Here is a 21821-nt window from a genome sequence, read left to right as displayed (position 1 = left end):
GTCGTGATAATTTTAAAAAATCTCTTAAGGAACATTTTATGCAATCAATATCTATTTAGTCATTTTAATCCAGTCATCTTACTTAGTTTTTATTTATATATTTTTTATGTTTAGTGCATATTTTAGTAGTACCTATTCATTGTCAAACATATTTGTCATAATTATGATTATAATACATGTGTGATAAATTTTGTGATGGAAAAACTTATGTGCAATTATTGATATTAGAAATTGTGATTGAATAATTTATGTGCAATACTTCATATTTGTAATTATGTTGCCTTTCTGGTGTAATATGATCAATTCTAAGGACCACAATGGAAATAAGTCAACTTATGCCTTCTTTTTGTGTCATCCTTGGTATTGAATATTTGGCATCAGCACAAAACAATGGCATGCACTTTCATGCATATCTCATGATGTTGACATTGAATTTGTAGTTGTTTTATGACATGTATTTTTTACCGGAATAAAATTATATAATAATAATAATAATGATATAACCGATTTCTCATAATTGCATTATGAGACACATTTCCAAAATTAAACGGGGCAATAAAAGTACGCGATATCATTTTCAAATTTCAATTCGGTATGTTTTTACTGATAAAATTCTAATTATTATGTATCAAAATGGTTACAACAACACTGGAAAACTCTTATATCAACAGAAATTTAATTTTGAAAATTTCTGGTACAGAGAAATGATATTTAGCTTACAAATGCATTTGTTATATATAACCAACGGATTGTGAATTATCTACCGCAATTTACAAAACACTACCTGAAATTGAATCCCAGTTTTCTTTACAAAGTGTATGGGTGAAATGTTTATATCAACATTATTACTTTAAACAGTATCATTTAAGCAGAGGTGGAAGTATGTAAAAACGCAGGCATGAGAGATACAAAAACGGGATAACTTTAATCTATTGTTAGTACAAAACTTCAAATTTGTATTTGTTTTCGTATTTTGATAGACAACAACATTTAAATTAATATTTTTTGTTGGGAATTCCGGAAACTTGTCTTTATCTAACACCAGAAAAGCAATAATCAGTCGTACATAATAACTGAGGTCAATTAGTCCAACAAAAATACAACTTTGTGTTAACATTAATTCTATTCACAACAATTAAGAATATCTAATACATGAAACATATTCAACTTAATTTTCATTCTTTGACACCGATGCTTGTACGCATCAAAATTATGAATTATAAAGACACATACTAATTCATTCATTTTGATGAATATGTAAACAAAATATATAATGTCGTTAAAAATCGTTTGCGAATATTTTCAACAAATGACAAAGAAAAGCGTTCCAAGATAATTAATTGTAAGAAATACAGATCTATAGGTATAATTGTATTATATTAAAGATTAAAAACAACAAATCAATAAGAAAATGAGAAAATTAAATAAACAATTGAAGGCTTCAAAAAGTAAAAATAATAACTTAATAAGTCATTTGTTAAAAATCTTTACAATACTGACCCAGTTTTGATTTTGAAATATTTCTTCCTATTTGTTTAAGGGGAACGTCCGTTTTATTTTGAAATCAATACACAGTTTGAAAATGTAAATTTTAACCGTATAATAAACCATATACTTTTCATTGCGTCGAGGTATAAAACTGCAATGTTTATCAAATATTTGATAAATAATCACTCAGGACTAACTGTTTTGATATTTTGAAAATTTTAACATAACGTACGGTATTTTTTGTTTGTGTTTTTTAACCTGTACACTTTACTTTCTCTACAGATGATAATATGATACTGAAACAAGGCAGTTTATTCGGCACCTAAATAACAACTTGGTTTGTAAACGACATCTATCAACATACTTAGTCACAGCAGTAACTTATCAAGATATTTAAAGAAATATAAATCCATTTTTAAAAATACCACTCGAAAATAAAGCATAATAAAAGCTGAATAGCGCCAAAATACGACCTATATATGTTGAAATCAGCGTAAAAGTAAAAAATGCAATCAAACAAACAGCGTAAATAGTCTTACAAATTTATCTGGATGAGTAATGTATGCTGACTTTTTGTTATGTTTATTTTCAATTGAAACTAAATATAATTCATATCGATAGATATTGTAAAAAACAACAACAAAATATTGCAAATACTCATATAATATCAACTTTCTGTTAAAGTTCACAAGAACTAAATAAACAAAATGATTTGTTTTTACCACACCCGACATGAATATATACGTATTATCTTATAAGTTCATACACGCATGAAAAGAGTTAAGTAAAGACGATATCAGTCGTTTCCGCTAGAAGATGAAAAAACAAAACAACACTGAATGTTGGCAAACAAGAATAAAGGGATGACTATTACCAAATCAATTTTATCTGTTTAACGATTTTTAACATTGAATATACATTATTTGCCGTTTTCTTGAAAACAAAAATCGTCGACATATTACGATTCAGATGAAATACCCACACAAATACAGTATATTTGAATTAGGTTAAGGAAAAAATGTACGGGTTTCCCAGTAATACATTCTAAATAATTATAAGTCACTTAATCGAATTTTTACTAAAACATTTAAAATACGGTAAACAATACCATTTATCATTAACTTTTGTTGAAAATTGATTTCAATTTGTATCAATCTATACTCATTTTATTGTATTATGTTAGCTACATCATCAACTAATTTCTTTAGTTAGCATGAATACTTCAAATATGCCTTGTAATAACAGCATCTGAATAATTTACTTTATCTTTCAACTCCTCTTCCTCACCTAGTGAATGACTAAAAAAATACCAAGGAGAAAAATAATTTAAACCTTATTTATCTGAAATTAGGTTTTATTAATCTTCTTTCATTTCTACTAACTTTGTCATAAAATAATTCAACTATCTGCTGTCCTTTATCGTTTGTTAAAAATATATTTTATATCACGTCATACATACATAATAAAGTTTGATTCATAGATTGCAAAATAAAAAACCCTTGAAAGGAGCAGTAACATTGATATTAACTTTTTACATACCGTCTGTTTACATTTAGAATAATCATGTTGTTATATCTTTAAGTAACTATCACATTATAAATACCATGTATAAAATTTTAATATAGAGAAAAATATAGAGTCATCTAACAATCGATAACAAACAATTGTTGCACACAAAGTAGCAGAATGAATTATACATTTTTGACTTTTTCAAAAAAAACATACTGATAGGAAAAATAAAACAAAATTGATTTTGAAATTTGTCTAATTATTTACTTAAAAAGATCTATACATATTATTGTAAAAATAACAGTTAAACGAAAATTGAAATGTTTGTGGTTAAAAGAATTTCGATTTTGTCAAATCGTGTATATAGCAAGAAAAATCACAAGCATAATTCTGTGTAATGAAAAATAATGTACGTATACTAAGAAATCTAACCATTAACACTCATAACATAGCTGAACAAATCAAAATATTTGAACTTCCTGATTATTGACGGTAATTTAATGTATTTCGTTATGTCATACATTGTAATCTACCTAGATATTTAACTTGAAAAAGAACAGTCATCCCGCGCAACCGTGTGAAAAGTTTGAAAAACTGCCAAACTTTTTATATTGTACAACTATCTCGTTAAACGGTAAAAAGGCAGTGTATACCTCGTGTAGGGACAAATTGGGTTTTCCTACGAAAGACCTGTAGGGCCATTCCAACTTCTCGATTTCATCTTCATGAATTCACAATTCACAATTTAAACTTCTTGAATTCCCGTTTTCAACATGAATTTACGATTTCAGCTTCATGAATATTCGATTTCAACTTTACGAATTCACGATTTCTACGTCATGAATTCACGATTTCAACTTCACGAATTCGCGATTTAAACTTCATGAATTCACGATTTTAATTTCACGAATTCATTTTTTTGAATTCACGATTTCAACTTCACGAATTTACGATTGCAACTTCACGAATTGACGATTTTAATCTTATATATTTACGATTTCAACGTCACGAATAAACGAATTGAACTTCATGAAGTCACGATTTGAACTTCACGAATTCACGATTTAAACTTTGTGAATTCACGTTTTCAACTTCACGAATTCCCGATTTCAACTTCACGAATTCACGATTTCAACTTCTTGAATTTTAGATCTTCATTGAATTCGCGAAGTTGAAATCGTGAATTCAATAACTTTAAACAGTGGATTCATAAAGTTGAATTCATGAATTTGAAATCGTGAATTCGTGAAGCTGAAATCGGAAATTCATGAAGATGAACCGGGAATTCATGCAGTTGAAATGTCCCCAACGGTCTTTCGTAATTTCGTATTTCTGCGTAAAATGTTGATTATTATTTCCGCATTGTGAGGGGGCGGATTTATCTTATTTTGATTACATAACTAGTATAACAGTAACGACTTATCAATTACTAAAGGATTTAAAACGTAAACGGATAGCTGTTACATCGAGTTTAAGAGATTGGAATATTGATTTATATGATAAAACTTTTGACTGTAGAGGTGAAAGTGTGCAAAAATTGATCCTAAGAAAGGTACGTATATAGAGATATTAATTAATTGTGTGGATACACGACTTGTGAGAATTTTTTTTTTAAATATTGGGTATACATCTTAAAAAGTTATATAAGACAAATTAAAGAACCCATCCGCAATCATGAAATTATTTCTTTTTATCCATTAATAGAATGCATTTTCTTGTCTAATATTGATTTTGTAAAAAAAAAAAACTTCGGGAGGGCACTATATTAGCGCGGAATCACTCTAAATGATATTAAACATCATTAAAATAAAAGTTATGCTATAAATTTGTTAACGAAAAGTGATTTTATTACCTTTACTTCGAAGGTAAATGCTGTGTTTTCATTCTTATAAAATAGATTAATTTGACGGTAATATACATGTACAAATCTAGCTTGTCTATTGAGTTAAAATATTACTTTCGGGTAAATACTTTAAAACATTTTTTTGGTTTTAAAAGAAAAAACTATTGCATTTTTCTCTCGCTGCTGTTACTTTTACATTTTGTTTCATATTCCTTATCTGGCAAAGTCCGGCACATAAGATTAAGATAAAACAATTATTCATAAAAATAAAAACAATAATACTATTGCACCGTTTAAATGGGTTTACTTCCTTTATCGTTTTATGAATAGATTGAAATATCTACGACGATTTATTTGCCCACGCAAGTAAGATTTATATTATTCATGTTAATATACGTCATTGTTAATATGAATACAATTTACTTTTACATCGAAGGAAACGATGAACCGCAAGACAGTTATAAATTTCGTGGCAACATTGTCTTCTTATTTTTTTTCTCGTAACCATAGATAAACGTTTGCTGTTTTCTTTTTATCATCTTTTTAAGAATTATATTTCTTTTCCGTCATATATCATTACTACATGTGCTATTTTTTGCATAGCCTACACATTAACACGGTGTAACTGGATAAAAACAAAAGACAAAGCTATGCGACGATAAAAATATGATACATTGTCGACGATTTAGTGCTATACGGAACATTAAAAAAAATTTCGTTTCAGTTCAAGGATTTCCTTTTGTCTTCTCTTTGCATGATAAGAGCTATTGTAATTAAATCAAAAACACACGTAAACCTAAAGTAGACAATAAGCTCTGCGACGATAGAGGACTATAGCGCATAACTGACATACGGTTTTAGCATGTCTTGAATCACACGATATATGAGTATCCTTTACAGCAATTATATTTGCAATTTACGTGTATCTATATATAGATTTATTGTTGGGATTTCAGTTGATTACTTGCCAATTTTTATAAAAAAAAAACATTATAACGTATCAGTTGCACTAGAGCTTTATTATCAGAATAATTAATTACTTAATCATTATCTCTAAATTATTCATCACCATTGAAATACAAGAAAGTTAGTCTTACTTTGTGTGCCTTATTATTTATTACATATTATAAAATATGAATGGATTTATTGGATGCATGAAATAATAAAGTTTTTTTAACGAACTGCAATAGCCAATATGTTAATTTGTTTATTTAGAACAGTTTGCATGTTACACATATTTATTTTCCAGGTTGACTTGAATGAAACGGAGGTGCGAAATAAGCAAAAACAATTTCTGGACCCTAAACCAGCACCAATGACTTCAGTGCCACACCACCTTTAGAAATTATTTTAAAAGAGTTGCCTTTTGATTGTGATTAAACGCAAAATGGAATAAGAATTATATTCATTGCAAAAGAGCGCATAAATAGACCAACCTTGTATTGAAGGTTTAAGCAAGGTCTCGACTGATAGAAATCATATCACATAGTTATACGCTAAATATGTTGCTAAAAAGGGACTGCTATAGTTGAGATGTTTTGCATTTTATGTAACTAAGGAATATATATATAAACACATATAAATATGACTGACAAGTCACATGAAACAGCTAGCAACGTCCATACTTGGCGTATATGGCTTCAGTTGTCTTTTCTATAGAAAGAAACGGTGTCAGGTAATTATCGTATCGGATCCTACATTTTGTGTTATCATTCTAACGAAAAAAACAACGAAAGACATACTGGTACATAACTGGTTTTATTAAAATCAGTAATGATGTCAAGATCGTTTACCGTTAAACCCTGGTCTTATCATCAATATGACACTATTTTTAGTAGCTGTAGTACAACGAGACAGAACAAAAATGTGTCCTTAAAACATAAAAGATATGTGCAAATACCAATTGAAGATGTGCGGAGAAAACTTACCGAGAGGAGCATCATATCATATGAAACAGACGAACTTACCGGTCAGCATCAAATAGCCTATAAGTCAATTAGTCAGTCAAAAGCTATTCTGAAGGATGATCGAGAAAAAGTTGCCCTTCCACGTAAACACTATCACAATATAGAGAGTTTTTTGTCTTCATTCGAAAATCAAGATGATAAAACCGTTACTTGTGAAGCACATCCTTTCTTAGAAAATCTTCATTATAAGTATAATAATCCCCTTTATCGGAGTTGCAGTCAAACAAGAGACCCTCCAACATCATATTGTGAGAACATTGAGGATCAACAGAACTCATCTGGAGTTGTAACTGAAAATCCTCTAGCTAAATACAAGTATTATCCTGAGAGAAAACGTTCATTCGAGCGGTGTATATATATTGCAAAGCCAGACCAGGACAATCTTAGTAAAGCTGGTTTCTTTTACACTGGTAAAGTTTATGGACTTGTAATATATATATATATTTATATTTAGATTTATTGAAGTTTAATTTCTTAACCACTTTGAAATTGTAAACTCGGCTTAAATCTTAGTAAGAAAAAACGACATTTATTTCAATATATTATCCTAACTCTGCGTCGATTGTTTAGTAAATTAACAAGATTTAAAAACACACTAAGCAATTTATTGATTTATAACACTAATTATATCAAAGTTTGTGGTAAAGTTTATTTCATCCTCATTTTAGGAGCTAAAGACAAAGTTCGTTGTTTTAGTTGTGGTATTGGACTCAAAGATCTTACTGTCGACATGAATCCAGAGGTAGAGCATGTCAGGCATTCTGATAACTGCTCATTTTTATCATATCATCTTGGTCAAAGGCTAACAACCGTAAAGGTACTTTATTAAAATAGTTCTAATCTATTGTTTTCTCTCAATGTGACATGCATGTGTTTTTTTATTACATTTAAATAAACATTTACAGAATATTTTCAATTAAATATTTGAATTATTTTTATTATAATTGGATATCGTAGGTGTAGTTTACATATGTCAGAGAAGTAAAAAATAATAAGACAACGTGGTGTGATACATAAACACATGTGTCGTTTTAAAATAAGGGTTATTGTACGAGATATGGCAAATTAATAATTACTCTTTTTAGACGGATCTTTGTAAGAGTGATGCTGAATATTACAGAAAATGGCAGTATAGTAAAGGTATTTTATATGCTATGTCATGCAAACTACATTTGCTTAAAATATCTATTCTTTTTCATTTTTATTGTATGGATTGTTTGCTGAGTAAATGTTAATAGAACTTAAAGAACTGTATTTCTGTATTTTTTTCAAATGAACAGCACTTGATTGTTGCAAAAAATTACACTTTTGATGCGAGGTTTGTATTATATGTCTTTTAGATTGAATTGTAAGTTACTATTAAACTAGGAGTTTGATAATAATAACAAATAAGTATAAATCATCATTTGTCACCAAAAGAAACTAAATTTATTCTTATCAAATAGCATCAGATCATATATTTCAATTAACTACTTCTATAGACAAAGATAATTAATGTATTGGGTCCTTATAAAACAAAAATACTGTTGTGTTACTGATCTAAATGGTATGTTATTCATTTATGAAGAAAACCAATGTCCAATATATGATTCAAACTTTGAGAAAATAAAAGACCGGATTGCATCACTTGATAGATGGCCCCTTGCAACATATGAACATTCAGTGGCTGAAGCGGGATTTTATTACAGTGGTAAGCTCTTTGTCTAACACAAAAGATTGAAAGCTTAAAGATCTTTTATAGTATATAAATGTAGTGTTACAATGTTATTCAAAATTATATATCAAGCGAGAGATCTGCATCGTCATGCTCCTTACACTGTTAATCTAAACTAATCACTTCTGTTTACCAATTTTTGGCAAACACCGCATATGTAAACAGAGCTGCATTACTGGTACTGGTACTGGTACTGCAGTACGCACTGCAGCGATTTTGCAAGTACTGGTACTGGTACTGCATTACTGTCTTAAAAAGTGGTACTGCTACTGCATTACCCAGTACTTTTGGTTTTGATAAAAATTAAAAATAGCATCAATTTTTCTCATAAAATAAAGCTGTAAATTACATTAACTACATGTATATCTTATTTTTGTGAAAAAAGTAAGTTATCAAATCTAAAGATAATTTGCTGCAATATCCTTCAAATGTTAACATAGTATTCGTCATAAAAAGCACCAAAGACTTTAAGTAAAAATTAATTTAAGATAAACAGACTCAATAACTCTTTACCCTAAAATATCCTTATTAAAATCTTTTATTACTTTGTATTTACTAGTAAAAGAGCAAAATGTTAATGTTAATTAATTTCTTCTATTCTAAATAATCCCATTTCAAGTGAAAAAAGTGATATTGTTAGCATCATAAAAAGTTGTTATTTACTTTGGTATAAATTGAACAGAGGTGTGAAGGTGTGAAAGGCAACAAAAGACTGTTGTGTTTTAAATGAAAGATGTTTGCATTGTATTTATACAGTTGACTGGTTACTGAACAATTAGATATGACATGAATATATGTTGTAAATATTGTTTGTAAAAAGGATGTTAAAACTATAAAGTTATAAATATGTTATTTAACTTTAAAGTAAATTATGATTTTATTTCTTTGCTGAATGATATTTGCAATTATTTGTTTGACACTGTATTTATTCAAACTTTGATGAATATATAAAAGTAATGGTACTGATACTTAATTACTTCACCAAAAAAAGTACTGGTACTGCAGTACCGAGTTAAAATCTAATACTGGTACTGGTAATGGTACTGCATAATTTGCCAAGTACTGGTACTGGTACTTAAGTACTACATCCTTAGTACTGATGCAGCTCTGTATGTAAATTGTCTGATATATATTATTATTTATTTGATACAGGTTTTGAAGCTGACGTTCGATGCTATGCATGCGACGGTGGGTTTCGAAAGTTAAAATCGGTAGATGATTTGTGGTTGGATCATTGCTTCTATTTTCCATCATGTCTTTATTTGGAATCAAAAGTTGGACCGCATTTTTTAAACCAGGTTAATGAAATTGCAAGCGCCATTCACCTGAAGGTAAAGGCAATAACTTTCAAGCTAAATAGATACTAAACATAATGACCATTATAACTGCTTTTCTCAAAAATGTTTCTCTATGTTGTCTTATATATTACTCTATTTCTGCACATCACATGGGAGATAAAAGTGTAAACATGTAAACAGCAAAACAATTAACAGGTAGTTTTATCTTATTACATCTTTATACTCTTTTTTTATAGGAGGAGAACTTGATAGCAACAGGTGGGGCAACAATGCGTGAAATGTCTTCTGAAAACCATTCATATCTTAAAAGTCAGTGTTTGGAAATGGGATTCCAGGAAAGGGATGTTGATAATGCTCTCACCCAGATGGTTATAAGAGGTTTATATATATATTTAACATTAAATATAGTCAGAGAGATAATAATCAAGCACACTTTCTGTTACATGTAAATTATTTGTTTCCGTATACATAAACGTATTTTTTTTTATTTCAGTAGAAAAGCGGTTTAAAAGATATTGTCTTGCCAATGCTTGGTATTAGTACATGTGTTTCTTTTGGCTTATTATTGTACTATCAAATATATGTCGTCATAATGCATTTTTAATATGATACGCGTACTTAAATTTGTATCAATCAAGGATATCTAGACATTATTTTTTTCAAATAAAGGATGTAAATGTCAATAACTGAATTTCTTAACTCAAATTCAGGTTTATGTTTTTGTTTTTATTTACAGGGTACAGGCACAACATCGGGCCGTTGTTAGAGTTGTTAACGTAGAAAGGGAACTGCAATCAACTTGGAAAATATTGTTAAAACATTGATTTCAGTTTTCTTTAACATAAATCATAGATTTAAAATTTGTATGATAAAAACATTTAAACCAGTAAGTAATGAAAGTGTGCAATACACATAAAATATTGCATGAATGTCTTTTCTGCCTTGTTTCCTCAATATTGAAGGCTCAACTCAACTTAAATCAACAAGAACAACATTCACAGGTAATATTTCTTTCATCAAAGGCTTTATCAAATACTTTCGAAAGATCATACTCCAGGTAATGACTTAAATGAAAAAAATTGCTTTGACATCCAGGGGCAACGAAAAAGTCGATCTTTGTCATGACAGCTATGAGTAAGCGATTAAGCTAGGTCCCGAATTAAGTCGTTTGTTCTCGACTTCCTGACACATGTTTTACTTTCATAGTTGATAAGTCAACTGCAATCGTCCACCAACTTACTGGTGCGAAAAGCCAATGCTTTCAGAAAGATTGGTCCTTCGCATACACAAATTAACTTAGTACGTAGTTTGGTAAATATTTCTCAATTTGATAATTTGTGAATATGCCAGTGGTACATGTTAAACAGCAGAATAATAAAACATAGAAGGCGTTTAATTAAAAAAATTGTAGATAATTTAACATAGTGAATATTTATTGCTTAACCGTCAGTATATGTTCAGTTAAGTGTAGCAGATTAAATGCGTTAAAACTGCGACGTTTAGTTGAAAAATAGCATGCGTAAATAATCAAAAATATTTTAACATAAAGACATGCACAATTAAAACATCACACTATATGGTTGGACACTTGAACAGTAATCTCACGTTTTTTTGTCTTAATATTGTTATATTTGTTGGATTGCATTAATTGCAAAATAAAACAAACAAATACATATACAATGTACTACCTTTCCTTAGACAGTTCCAAGCTTAAACTCAGATATGCAGATATCAGATATTTGATTGATCAGAAAAAATGTATATATATAAAATTGTACAATTATGTGAATCGATGATATTGGAAAAGCAGAATTAATTAACAAGCCCAAATATTTTTTAAAGAAAGTTTATTTGCACTAATCGACAATGCTCACACCATAAAAGTGCGAATTTTCTCTTGTATTCCTCTGTAACAAACAGGACATTTGTCAATAGGATCAGCACATGCCATGCATACCTCATGATGTGTGCATGGTAAAAACAAAGCATTGACAGTGTTCGTGTGACATATCATGCAATAAACCATACTTTTGAGCCGCTGATTTTCCGCAGAAGGTGATTCTGGAAAGAAAATCAACTATTGTTCTAACATGAAATAAAGACCACCTTTAAAGAAACAATTTAACTGTTTAATCAACTTCTCTTGATTAAGAAATTGATGATATAAAGTTAGCAGTAATTGTTTTATTTAGTACTTTGTGTAATTTATTTGCTGTAACATTAAATGGCAATTATTTTAAGAAGCGAACATACTGTCTCCAACGAAAACACAATATACAAAAGGAAACAATTAAACCTCAAAAGAAATCTCCAGTTGTTTTGCAAATAACCATTTAATTCAAAATATCAAAAAAATACCAACCGATTGCACTTGCTGTCTGATTTTTAATACAATTTCTTTCTCTTATTACATCTATCAAGACAATTATCTCCTCAAGCGTTGGTTTCTCTTGTCCTGTAGTTGAATTTATGAAATTTTTCAGCAGAATTATAAATACATGTAAAATATTTTAGTTAAAATATTCAACGGAGAGTAACGTTATTCACCAGCCCAATATTTGAAAAATGCAGTCAAACAATCATACAATTACTTTTCAAGACAGAATAATTCAAGTTGGGTGCCCTGCATGAACGGGAATTAGTATAATATTTGAATATAATTTCCTGCTAAAATTGATTAACTATAGTTTATCTATTCACAAGACAATAAATTACCTCGATCTAAAAGTTCTCGAATAGATTCTTTTATAATGTCCTCTGTATATCCCATTTCAAGACAAGTTGTTTTATGCTGACCCATTACAGATTCAAAAGCTGATTCCTTTAATCTTAGCAGTGCCATCGCTGATGTTATATCTTGATCCGCATCAGCATTTGCACCAAAACTCTGTAAAGGATGAATTATCGTTACAATCAAATTTCAGTTAAATTATCATGATGGTTTTGCACAAGACGAAAGAAGCAACCTTCAGTATTTCAGTATTTAGTGCGGCTCATTATCTTACAAACGTCAATCTAGACGGGTTGCTAATTGACATACATGAATTATGTAAACCATTTTGTTAGGTGAGAATAAGCGTAACGTTTGTCTTTTTGCAAAAGTGTAGGTAATTTACTATACCTAACATAATCGCAGGAGATGAGAAAGGTAAATTTCCTGGTACTACTAAATTTAATATTGAACAGAGAAAAAAATGCATAGATTAGCTACAGGGCAACCTCAATAATAAAGAGACGTGTATTTCAAAAGAAGATTTTTTAACCATTTTAAATCTTTATATGCTAATGAAAATGTATATATGAGTGATCATGTGGAAGAAGATATATCTCAAAATAATAATGATATTAATATTGAAGAACTTGATAAAGATTTTACTGTAGATGACATTATAAAAGCAATATCAGCACTTAAAGTAGGTAAAAGTGGAGGAGAAGATAATTTGATTGCAGAAATGTTTATAGAATGTATATTTATTCTTGCACCTTCTTTATGTAAGCTTTTCAATTTTATTTTCTCTTCCGGTGAATATCCCGAACCCTGGACTAAAGGTTTTATTATTCCTGTTCCCAAATAAGGTAATTTGAATGATGCAAACAATTATCGGACAATAACTCTGACAAGTATTTTTTCTAAGCTTTTTTCAATTTTACTTGATACACGTATACGTAAGTGGGCTGACTGCAATAATATATTTACTGATAATCAATTTGGGTTTATAACCGGTAAATCAACTGTAGAGTGTGTCTTTGTATTGACATCTATCATTAACAAAATAATTAAACATGAAAAAAGAAAAAAGGTTTTTTTCAGCATTTGTTGATTTTCAAAAGGCATTTGACCTTGTTTACAGAAATGGAATTTGGTATAAAATGATAACTTATGGAATTTCTTGTAAGATTATCAAAATATTGCAAAGTATGTATAGTGAACATTATGTGTTCGCGCTTCTGGGTCACTAACGGATTTTTTTGATTTTGGGCGTTAAACAGGGAGAATCCCTTTCTTCTCTTCTATTTATATTATTCGTCAATGATATGAATGATTTTATGGAGAATGAAGCAGTTGATGTTTTTACTCTTGATGAATTGCAGATATTTTTGTTATTATTTGCCGATGATACCGTTTTATTTTCTCATAGACAGGAAGGTTTACAATTACTTCTTAACAAATTAAACCAATATTGTACTGAATGGGGACTTACTGTAAATGTTGATAAGACTGTCACAATGGTTTTTAAAACCGGCAACAGGAATGATAATGTTGAGTTCTTTTATAATAATGAAAAAACTAAGGTTGTACAAAAATTTACTTAATTAGGTGTCACATTATCAGCAAATGGAAGCTACTATCAAACTAAAAAGGTATTGTCCCATCAAGCGACAAAGGCATTGCATTCACTGAATTCTCTTTTTGATGTAGTTAATCTTGATGTTACTGAAGAAATTAAACTTTTTGAATCAATGGTTTTACCAATATTGACATATGGATGTGAAATTTGGGGTTTTCATAATAGTCCAGACATAGAGCGCGTTTATCTTAAGTTCCTTAAACAGATTTTAGAAGTTGGTCAACAAACAACAAATATTGCCGTTTATGGAGAATTGTGTAAATTTCCATTATCAGTCATTCGTAATATCAGAATAATAAAATTTTGGTCTAGAATTAGGAAAACCCCAGGTACACATATGTATAAAAGTATGTATTTAAAAGACTAGAATGATAATTTAGTCAATGCCTGGACATTAAATGTAAAACGTTTGTTAAATTCGCTTGGTTTACAGTATTTGTGGGATCCAAACTTAGTATTAAATAATTCTCAAGTAAATAGTATTATACAACGTATTAAAGATCAAAATATGTAAAATTGGTTAGCTGAACTGCGTGTATCTAGAAAATTAGAAGTTAATAAAGAAATTAAAACTGATTTTGGTTATGAAAAATATCTTAGTATCATAACACATGATAAACATAGAAAATCCCTTTCAAGATTTAGATGTTCGGCTCATAGATTAGCTTTAGAGGAAGGTCGCTTCGGAAATAAAGATAGAAACAATATATTATGTGTGAAATTTAATATGAAAGTTGTTGAAAATGAGTATCATCTGTTATTGGTATGTCCATTTTATTCTGATTTAAGAGCACTTTATTTACCAAGATACTATTATACTTGGCCAAATATAAACAAATTTAAAAGTATAATGACTTCTTCTTCTAAAAACGTTATAATAAAATTAGCTAAATATATTCACTTATCATTTGAAAAAAGAAATACTGTCTAGTTTTCTGTTAAGATTTTTTTCTCATTATTTTCAAACAATATTATTCTGAAAATCAAGGTTGTTTTTTTTGTGTTTCACTGTTATTTTCCTGTAATTATGTAGCTATGTTAAATCCATCACCATACTTTTCTGTACTTAAATATTATGTATATTTTGTACATGTATTTATTACAAAAATTGTAATTGTATATTCAATGTTTTATGTTAAATTATAAACCGCCATTCATAAACTTTGGCGATGAACGTGTAAAATGTTTATGCCAATAAACTCTTTGACTTGACTTGGTAGTTAATATTTCCTACTTTTAACTAAGCGTTTCCGGATGGATTGCATCCGATTAACAAGAAATATTGACTTGTAAAGACAAATTATTTGCAGTTACACAGGCAAAAAATGCATTTCATAAAAATAACACGCATAACATTGTGTCCTTTGTACCAAAAAAGAGACCTTTTTTATAACTGTACAATATTATAGTACTCTATTAAGATTCATAGGTTGAATAGATACATATATATAATAATTATAGTGTTATGTATTATAATTTCTCGCTTTGAAGCTTTGTCTTATTCATTTCATACCAAACGAGTATCTGAAAACTTATGTTGCCACAAAATGTCGAGTATACACATACAGTGAAGATTTATTTGTTATCGAATGTGTCATAAATTATAACTATCGCTATTTCATAGCAAGTAATAATACGTTTAAAAGTAACTCGATTCTATACGTAACACTGATATCACATTAAACGTGATGAAAAATACATGCCTGGTTCTCAACAGAAGCTTGTACCAGAGCTATAAATTGTTCTCCCTTCTGTTCCAAAGCAAATGGACAAGCCGGGAACCAGCGACAATGTTCTGTCCAAGGATCGTCCTCAGGATCCCAACGTCGTAATCCTCCGTCACAAGCAAAGCAACGTACCTGGTCTTCAAAACCTAGTACAGCATAATAATGTCAGCGAACTTTCGACTTTAAAAATTATGATGTTTTTTACATAAGCATTGTTTTCATAGAGGCTATTTGAAAATGTATTTTATACTGTTATGTATGCTTCTTACAAGCGTGATTGTGTAATACTATATGGATAACGTTCACTTATCTTATATTTCAGAAATACAGGTTGAGGTATTAATAACCATGTCAATATCAATTTGTTCTTGTTTATATTATTCATTTTCTTTGTTTTTGTATTTTCTGATCAAAGATCAGGAAATACAAATCAGACATTCAATCTCTGACACAGCGCTTAACGACAAACCTAACAACAAGGAGGTCTCAAAACACCTTATAACTAGCGATTTAAAAGAAGGAAATATTTTTATTTTGTTATACGGATCCAACAAATCACAACGCATTTAAAGTTTAAAAGTAGGATTGGCTTATAGAATTGTCAATAAATGCACAATCACAAATACGCGGATGAATATGATTTTAATCAATGAAAGTGCTATTTTTAGCGATGTTGATTACCGAATACTTCAGACAAATCTGACTGTCGCGTGTAGTGGAATATATACATGTCGGACTGTTTTGACGAGAAGATGTTCGCTAAGTAATTTACATCAATGTTAAACAACATGTTTATCGTGAGCGAAATATCTCGAAATTAATAAGGATTACCACCCGAAATGCAATGGAAATACTAAATTTAGAATTACTTGATTGTATTCAGGTTTTTTTTCTCGAATAACTTCCCTTTGGTGCAATTGGGTAACGCGCTCGTTTAGTGTGTGAGAGGTCTGGGGTTCAAATCTCAGTCGAGGCAATTATTTTTTTAAGTGTCTTTGTCAAGGAAGTAGCCACAATATGCAAGGATAAAGTGTGGCTGTCATAAAAAATGAACATAAATGATTTTTGATGCAACTCTAGTCATGCAAAATGCCGTATGTATCAAACTTTAATGCCCTGCAAGATGAATTTTAGTACATGAAAATAAACTTATACAGAAAAGAGCTTGCAGCCCTTTGATTTTGTACAGTATTTGGTACGCAACAAAAAGCATTAGACAATTGTACTTCTATGTACCAATGTAAATACGATTAAGTCTATATTTATTTGAAGTTAATTGATCTTTTACCGGTGTAATAAAGCCCTGCCTCTGCTAATTGTTGAGGAGTTTGTGTTAAATGCTGCGGCCAGTTTGTGAAAGATCTAAGACGGGCTTCTATTGTTCGATACTCTGGGTGCCGAATTTCTGACCTCCGCGGTGCTGAACCACTTTGTATCTCTATTATAGAAAACAGATATAGATGTTATATTGAAATAAGTGAGTTTATTAGTTCCAGACCAGGTGGTAGTCTTTAGTTGTTATACAATTTTGATGTAACAAATGTATTACCCTTAATAAATGATGCTTTATTTGCATCTTTATGAATATTTTGATAGATGGGTTTTTCTTTTATAAAACAATACCATTATTTTTTTTATCATAAAATTTTACTTATGACACTAAAATATATTATTATAAAGAGCTGACATTATTGTTATTATATTTAATTAAAACCTTACGTGTCCATTGTTGTTGGCGATTATATTCAGGATCGGTTGCTTGAAGACGTGCCTACGATATAATTTAGATATAGTTTACATACATGTTTATTATTATAATGATGACAATACGTCAAACAACAATGTCAATTTTTTTCGTTTGACAGGTTTTGCATGTATTTGGTATAAAAATGTCACAATTACTGTGCAATTTTAATCTAAGCAACTTTAAATAATATTAAACAAATTATGTTTTAAATGATCAAACGTGATGTAGTTCAAGAATGTTTCCATACCTGATAACTAGCTAGGCCTGCCTCACCTAGAATTTCTGGAAGAAAGGGACAGTTTTTAGAATGCCGAACATGCTCTAACATTGGGTCGTCCTCTTCTGAAAAGTCTTTGAGCCCAATACCACATTGGAAGCAACGAACTAGATCGCTGTCATCTGAAAATATATCAATTTGTAAATGTTTTTCTTTCTTATTCTTACAACTGTGTACAATTTAGGGATAGTTTCTTAAAGTTTTCTTTTTAATCTTTTATAATGTTGCATGAATGTGACACACGGTGAAGGCATACATTTAGTATACCCAATTCATTTGACAAGATAAACTGATTACATGTATTTGACAATGTTCATAAGGAAAAAATGAATTGCAACGCTCAAACGTATTGATCTTCAGTAGTAGGGTACAATCAATGATTCGAAAAGACAAATATTTTTGATATAATAAAACTTGGCGACCTACTTGTAAAGAAAAATCCGGCTTCACTCAATGTTCTTGAGTCTGGACGTGTGTGTGTCCATCTTTCGAATGATAGAAACCTCGCAATGCAATTGGCATAATTTGGATGTCTAGGCGGAGCATGTGATCTTCCTTGTGCTGACTGTGCGTTGGAATTATTACGGTTATAATAGCTTCTAGACCCTTGATCAAGACCATAAGAAATGTCAGCTTGAAACATAGTTGAATGGTCGCTGGAAATCACTTGTTCACCTTCCGATTCGTCAGTTACTTGTTGCACCGGCAATTTATATTGATCGGTAAACGATGGATATACTTTAGCAGTTTTACCGTTTGGTGTCACCTGCTTCGGAAATTTCGGAATATTTTTTGAAAAACGAGTTGTTGGAACTTTCTTAATGCTGTTGAACAACTTCTCTTTTGTTAGTTTCAGTGAAATATTATGCTCTTTCTTATCTTTCGTTTTACTTGCATTGCTATGAATTTCCATATGATTGCATGATAATAATGTAGGTGCAGATTTTTTTTCTTTAGAACAGTCTTCACATAAGGCATAAGATTCATTATGGCTTTCCCCTTTGATAATATCGTCAAGGTAAATGATCGGCTGTGGATAAATATCCATTCTTTCACCTAGTTGTTTGAATATTGATTTGAAATAAACATTTTTCGGTAATATAAGAAAATTACCTTTTGTATTCCGATAAACCAAAACAGTTTTGCATGTACTGTACACTTTAAACAGTTCAGAAATGCTTTTTTGTTGACTTGATAATGTGTTTTCTAATGTGTGTAAAAAATTGCTTGGCGGATTTAAAAAGATATATGACATTTCCAAATTAAATAAAAATATTCCCCCAGGAAAACGTTCAGGCAACTGTTGAAGAGAAAACAATAGATTTTCAGGATTTAACTCTCTGGAAATAATTTTAAGCACAGTGGCACGGTTTTCTCCAGTTCGTTTTTGACATCTGTCAATAGATCTATTAGTTCCATCATTATGTTTGCTTTCTGCCCTCTCTATTTTACGCAAACTTCTATTTTTGTTTATCGAACCACCATACATTTCTTTGAGATTGACTAGTGCTAATCAAATAGAAATGTCTCACAGAATATAAAGATAAAAATAAAGGTTATATCTCGTAGTCAATTATCTTTTCCCTGTTATGCTTCCTTTTATTACTTTTTCTATATGATTGAGCAACTTGTGAATCTGCAAATAAGTTATAGACATAAATTATAAAGGTAAAATTTAATTTCAGATTAAGCAAATGATCACGAAAAGAACATTTAAGTATTTTGCTTTACCTTTAGACATGTATGTCATGGCATTAAAAAGCCTTTCATTCTGAAATCTTAAATAAAATCATTTTGATAATATATTACGTACGATATGCAAAATACTTTTGATCACAAATGCCATGTGTGATATTTATGAATAACATGTTTAAGTACACAGTTAGTTAGACATACTTCTTAAACCTAATCATTTTGAGATAAAAAAAGTTCTAGTTTTCCACTTTTGTGTTGTTTTACATCAGAAACATTAACGTTCGAACACGTAAAATCTTATTTATAAGAAAACGTAATATCTCAAATCAAAACAATTGAAAAGGGAGCAAATTTATAGAATTTGATCGAACAGAGACCATAAAACATTTATCTCCCTTACCGTTAATTAGGTCAATCTCTATAGTCAGCTGACAGAGTTAATCTTGTGAAAGATTTTACAACCATAACAAATGAAATACTAATTTCAAACGAAATATTTCTACAATTTATTTGAATTTTAACAATGAAATGATACGTTTTAAAGCATTTATTTAACTAAGATAAACTCTCAATTTATTACCCTATTCCTTGTTGTTTACGTTTTCTTCACAGTATATTATTATTTAGATTTACTTTAGTTTGAATGATAGTTTACTGTAGTTTACTGTAAAGTTATTAAATATGAAGGGCTACTCTTTTCTTTATAAATCAAATTGCTTACCGAAACCGAATAGCCAAACTTTTCCTTTGTTAAAATCATTATTACTTCCTGTTTCGTATTTACGTGTACAGTTGTTATCTGATATGATCTGAGCAAGCGCTCAATTGTTAACCAGACGCAGTTTATTTATTTACATATAGACACTAGCGTAGCGTACAGAATAAATAATAGAGATATAATAATAACTATCAAATAATTGGAGATAAATAAAAACGAAAGCATCAATTTGAGATATTTTTCAATGTAAGATTAACATAATACACAATGAATCTATTGAGCGTGCTTGTTAGTAAGGAAAATAAAATAAAGGATGTATCGAAACATCGTTTTATAAATACACTGAATGAAATAATGATGGGCTGGTATTGACTATTGATTCTCAGTACAATATGTTGTTTTTATCTCAAAAGAATATTATGCTAGTGGACAAGAGGTGTTTGGTTAAACAAGTAATAATTTGGTTTACAGCTTTAAATCGTTTTCATCAGACTTCTATATTCTTAACATTTAAAAGGAGAGCACTAAAATCTTTTCCTTCTTTGTTCAAATGCTACTTAATCCATAGTAAATAGTCGTGATAGTATAATCTTATGTCAAATGACTGTGAAGGTTTATTTATAAAATAAGGTCGGTTTACATTAAAAATATATTTTCTATACCAAAGTAATTCCAATAGGCTTGACCTTAACATGATATCTGTTTTTAAATTAGCCGACTGACGTGACAGTCAAAGTTAGGATATTTCAAGTTAAATCAGTCAAATTATGTATGTAATATCACTCAGTATTTCTGAATTCGTAGCTAAATGTTTAAATACTGACGATTACTTGAAAGTATGTACGATGTCTGGCTTGTGTGAGGTGAGCAAAATGATAATAAATGATATAAATAAATACTTAAGAACACAATGCCTTTTTAAACAAAAAATACATATACTTGATGGAAGAAAGAAGGCTTAACTTTAGATAAATTGTTCATTTTTATTTGAGAAATAATTCTGAAACCTCGAATTTGCTTGACAACAGGTAATGTGACATGCTTATATGTACATTCATTATTAAATGATAAATTTAATTTTCAAGTTTATAATGCATACTTATTAAACGAAATAAGAAAAAAATCCTCAAAACAATAAATATCAACATAACGTTTGTGAGGTTAATCGTTTGTTGCCATTTTAGTACAGTTTCCTTACTTTGTCTTAATTTTGCGATATGGAATTCAGTTTTTATGTTCAAAATCTAAATTTAATTTGTTAATCATTCAGTCATTATCTAAATCAATTATTTCATACATTGTTCGGTAAAAAAATGAAAAAGAAAAGAAACTAGAAAAAAAACAATAGGACAGAAACAAAGAGAAGAAAAAACAAAACAAAACAACCCACCCTAAAAACAACAATAAAAAACAACAACAACAACAAAACAAAAAGAAAAAAGAAAAAGAAAAAAAGGATCAATAACAACAATAACAACAACAATAAACA

At 29.6% G+C, this 21821-nt stretch overlaps 2 protein-coding genes across 2 annotated transcripts; one reads left to right on the top strand and one right to left on the bottom strand.

The window, feature by feature from the left end:
• The first annotated feature begins 4380 nt into the window (after nucleotides 1–4380).
• LOC132743982 (baculoviral IAP repeat-containing protein 7-like) lies at nucleotides 4381–11354 on the top strand. Its single transcript, XM_060732580.1, has 8 exons — nucleotides 4381–4549; nucleotides 6090–7217; nucleotides 7476–7624; nucleotides 7893–7947; nucleotides 8375–8497; nucleotides 9674–9852; nucleotides 10056–10197; nucleotides 10556–11354. Exons 2-8 carry the CDS (start codon nucleotides 6614–6616, stop codon nucleotides 10597–10599), a joined length of 1296 nt encoding a protein of 431 aa, XP_060588563.1. The 5' UTR covers nucleotides 4381–4549; nucleotides 6090–6613; the 3' UTR covers nucleotides 10600–11354.
• Nucleotides 11355–11649: 295 nt separating this feature from the next.
• Nucleotides 11650–20444, bottom strand: LOC132743980 (baculoviral IAP repeat-containing protein 3-like). Its single transcript, XM_060732579.1, has 9 exons — nucleotides 20336–20444; nucleotides 18346–19555; nucleotides 17890–18041; nucleotides 17615–17666; nucleotides 17184–17333; nucleotides 15872–16041; nucleotides 12535–12706; nucleotides 12182–12274; nucleotides 11650–11880 (listed from the first exon to the last, which is right to left on the bottom strand). The coding sequence occupies exons 2-9, from the start codon at nucleotides 19406–19408 to the stop codon at nucleotides 11690–11692; spliced, it is 2043 nt and encodes a 680-aa protein (XP_060588562.1). The 5' UTR covers nucleotides 19409–19555; nucleotides 20336–20444; the 3' UTR covers nucleotides 11650–11689.
• Nucleotides 20445–21821: the final 1377 nt, after the last annotated feature.

Source organism: Ruditapes philippinarum, unplaced genomic scaffold, assembly GCF_026571515.1.
Source record: "Ruditapes philippinarum isolate M1 unplaced genomic scaffold, ASM2657151v2 ctg108_1_1_1_1, whole genome shotgun sequence".
NCBI classification, from domain to species: domain Eukaryota; kingdom Metazoa; phylum Mollusca; class Bivalvia; order Venerida; family Veneridae; genus Ruditapes; species Ruditapes philippinarum.
The sequence above is the reverse complement of the archived record's forward strand: the minus strand, read 5'-3'. Positions and strand labels throughout refer to the sequence as shown.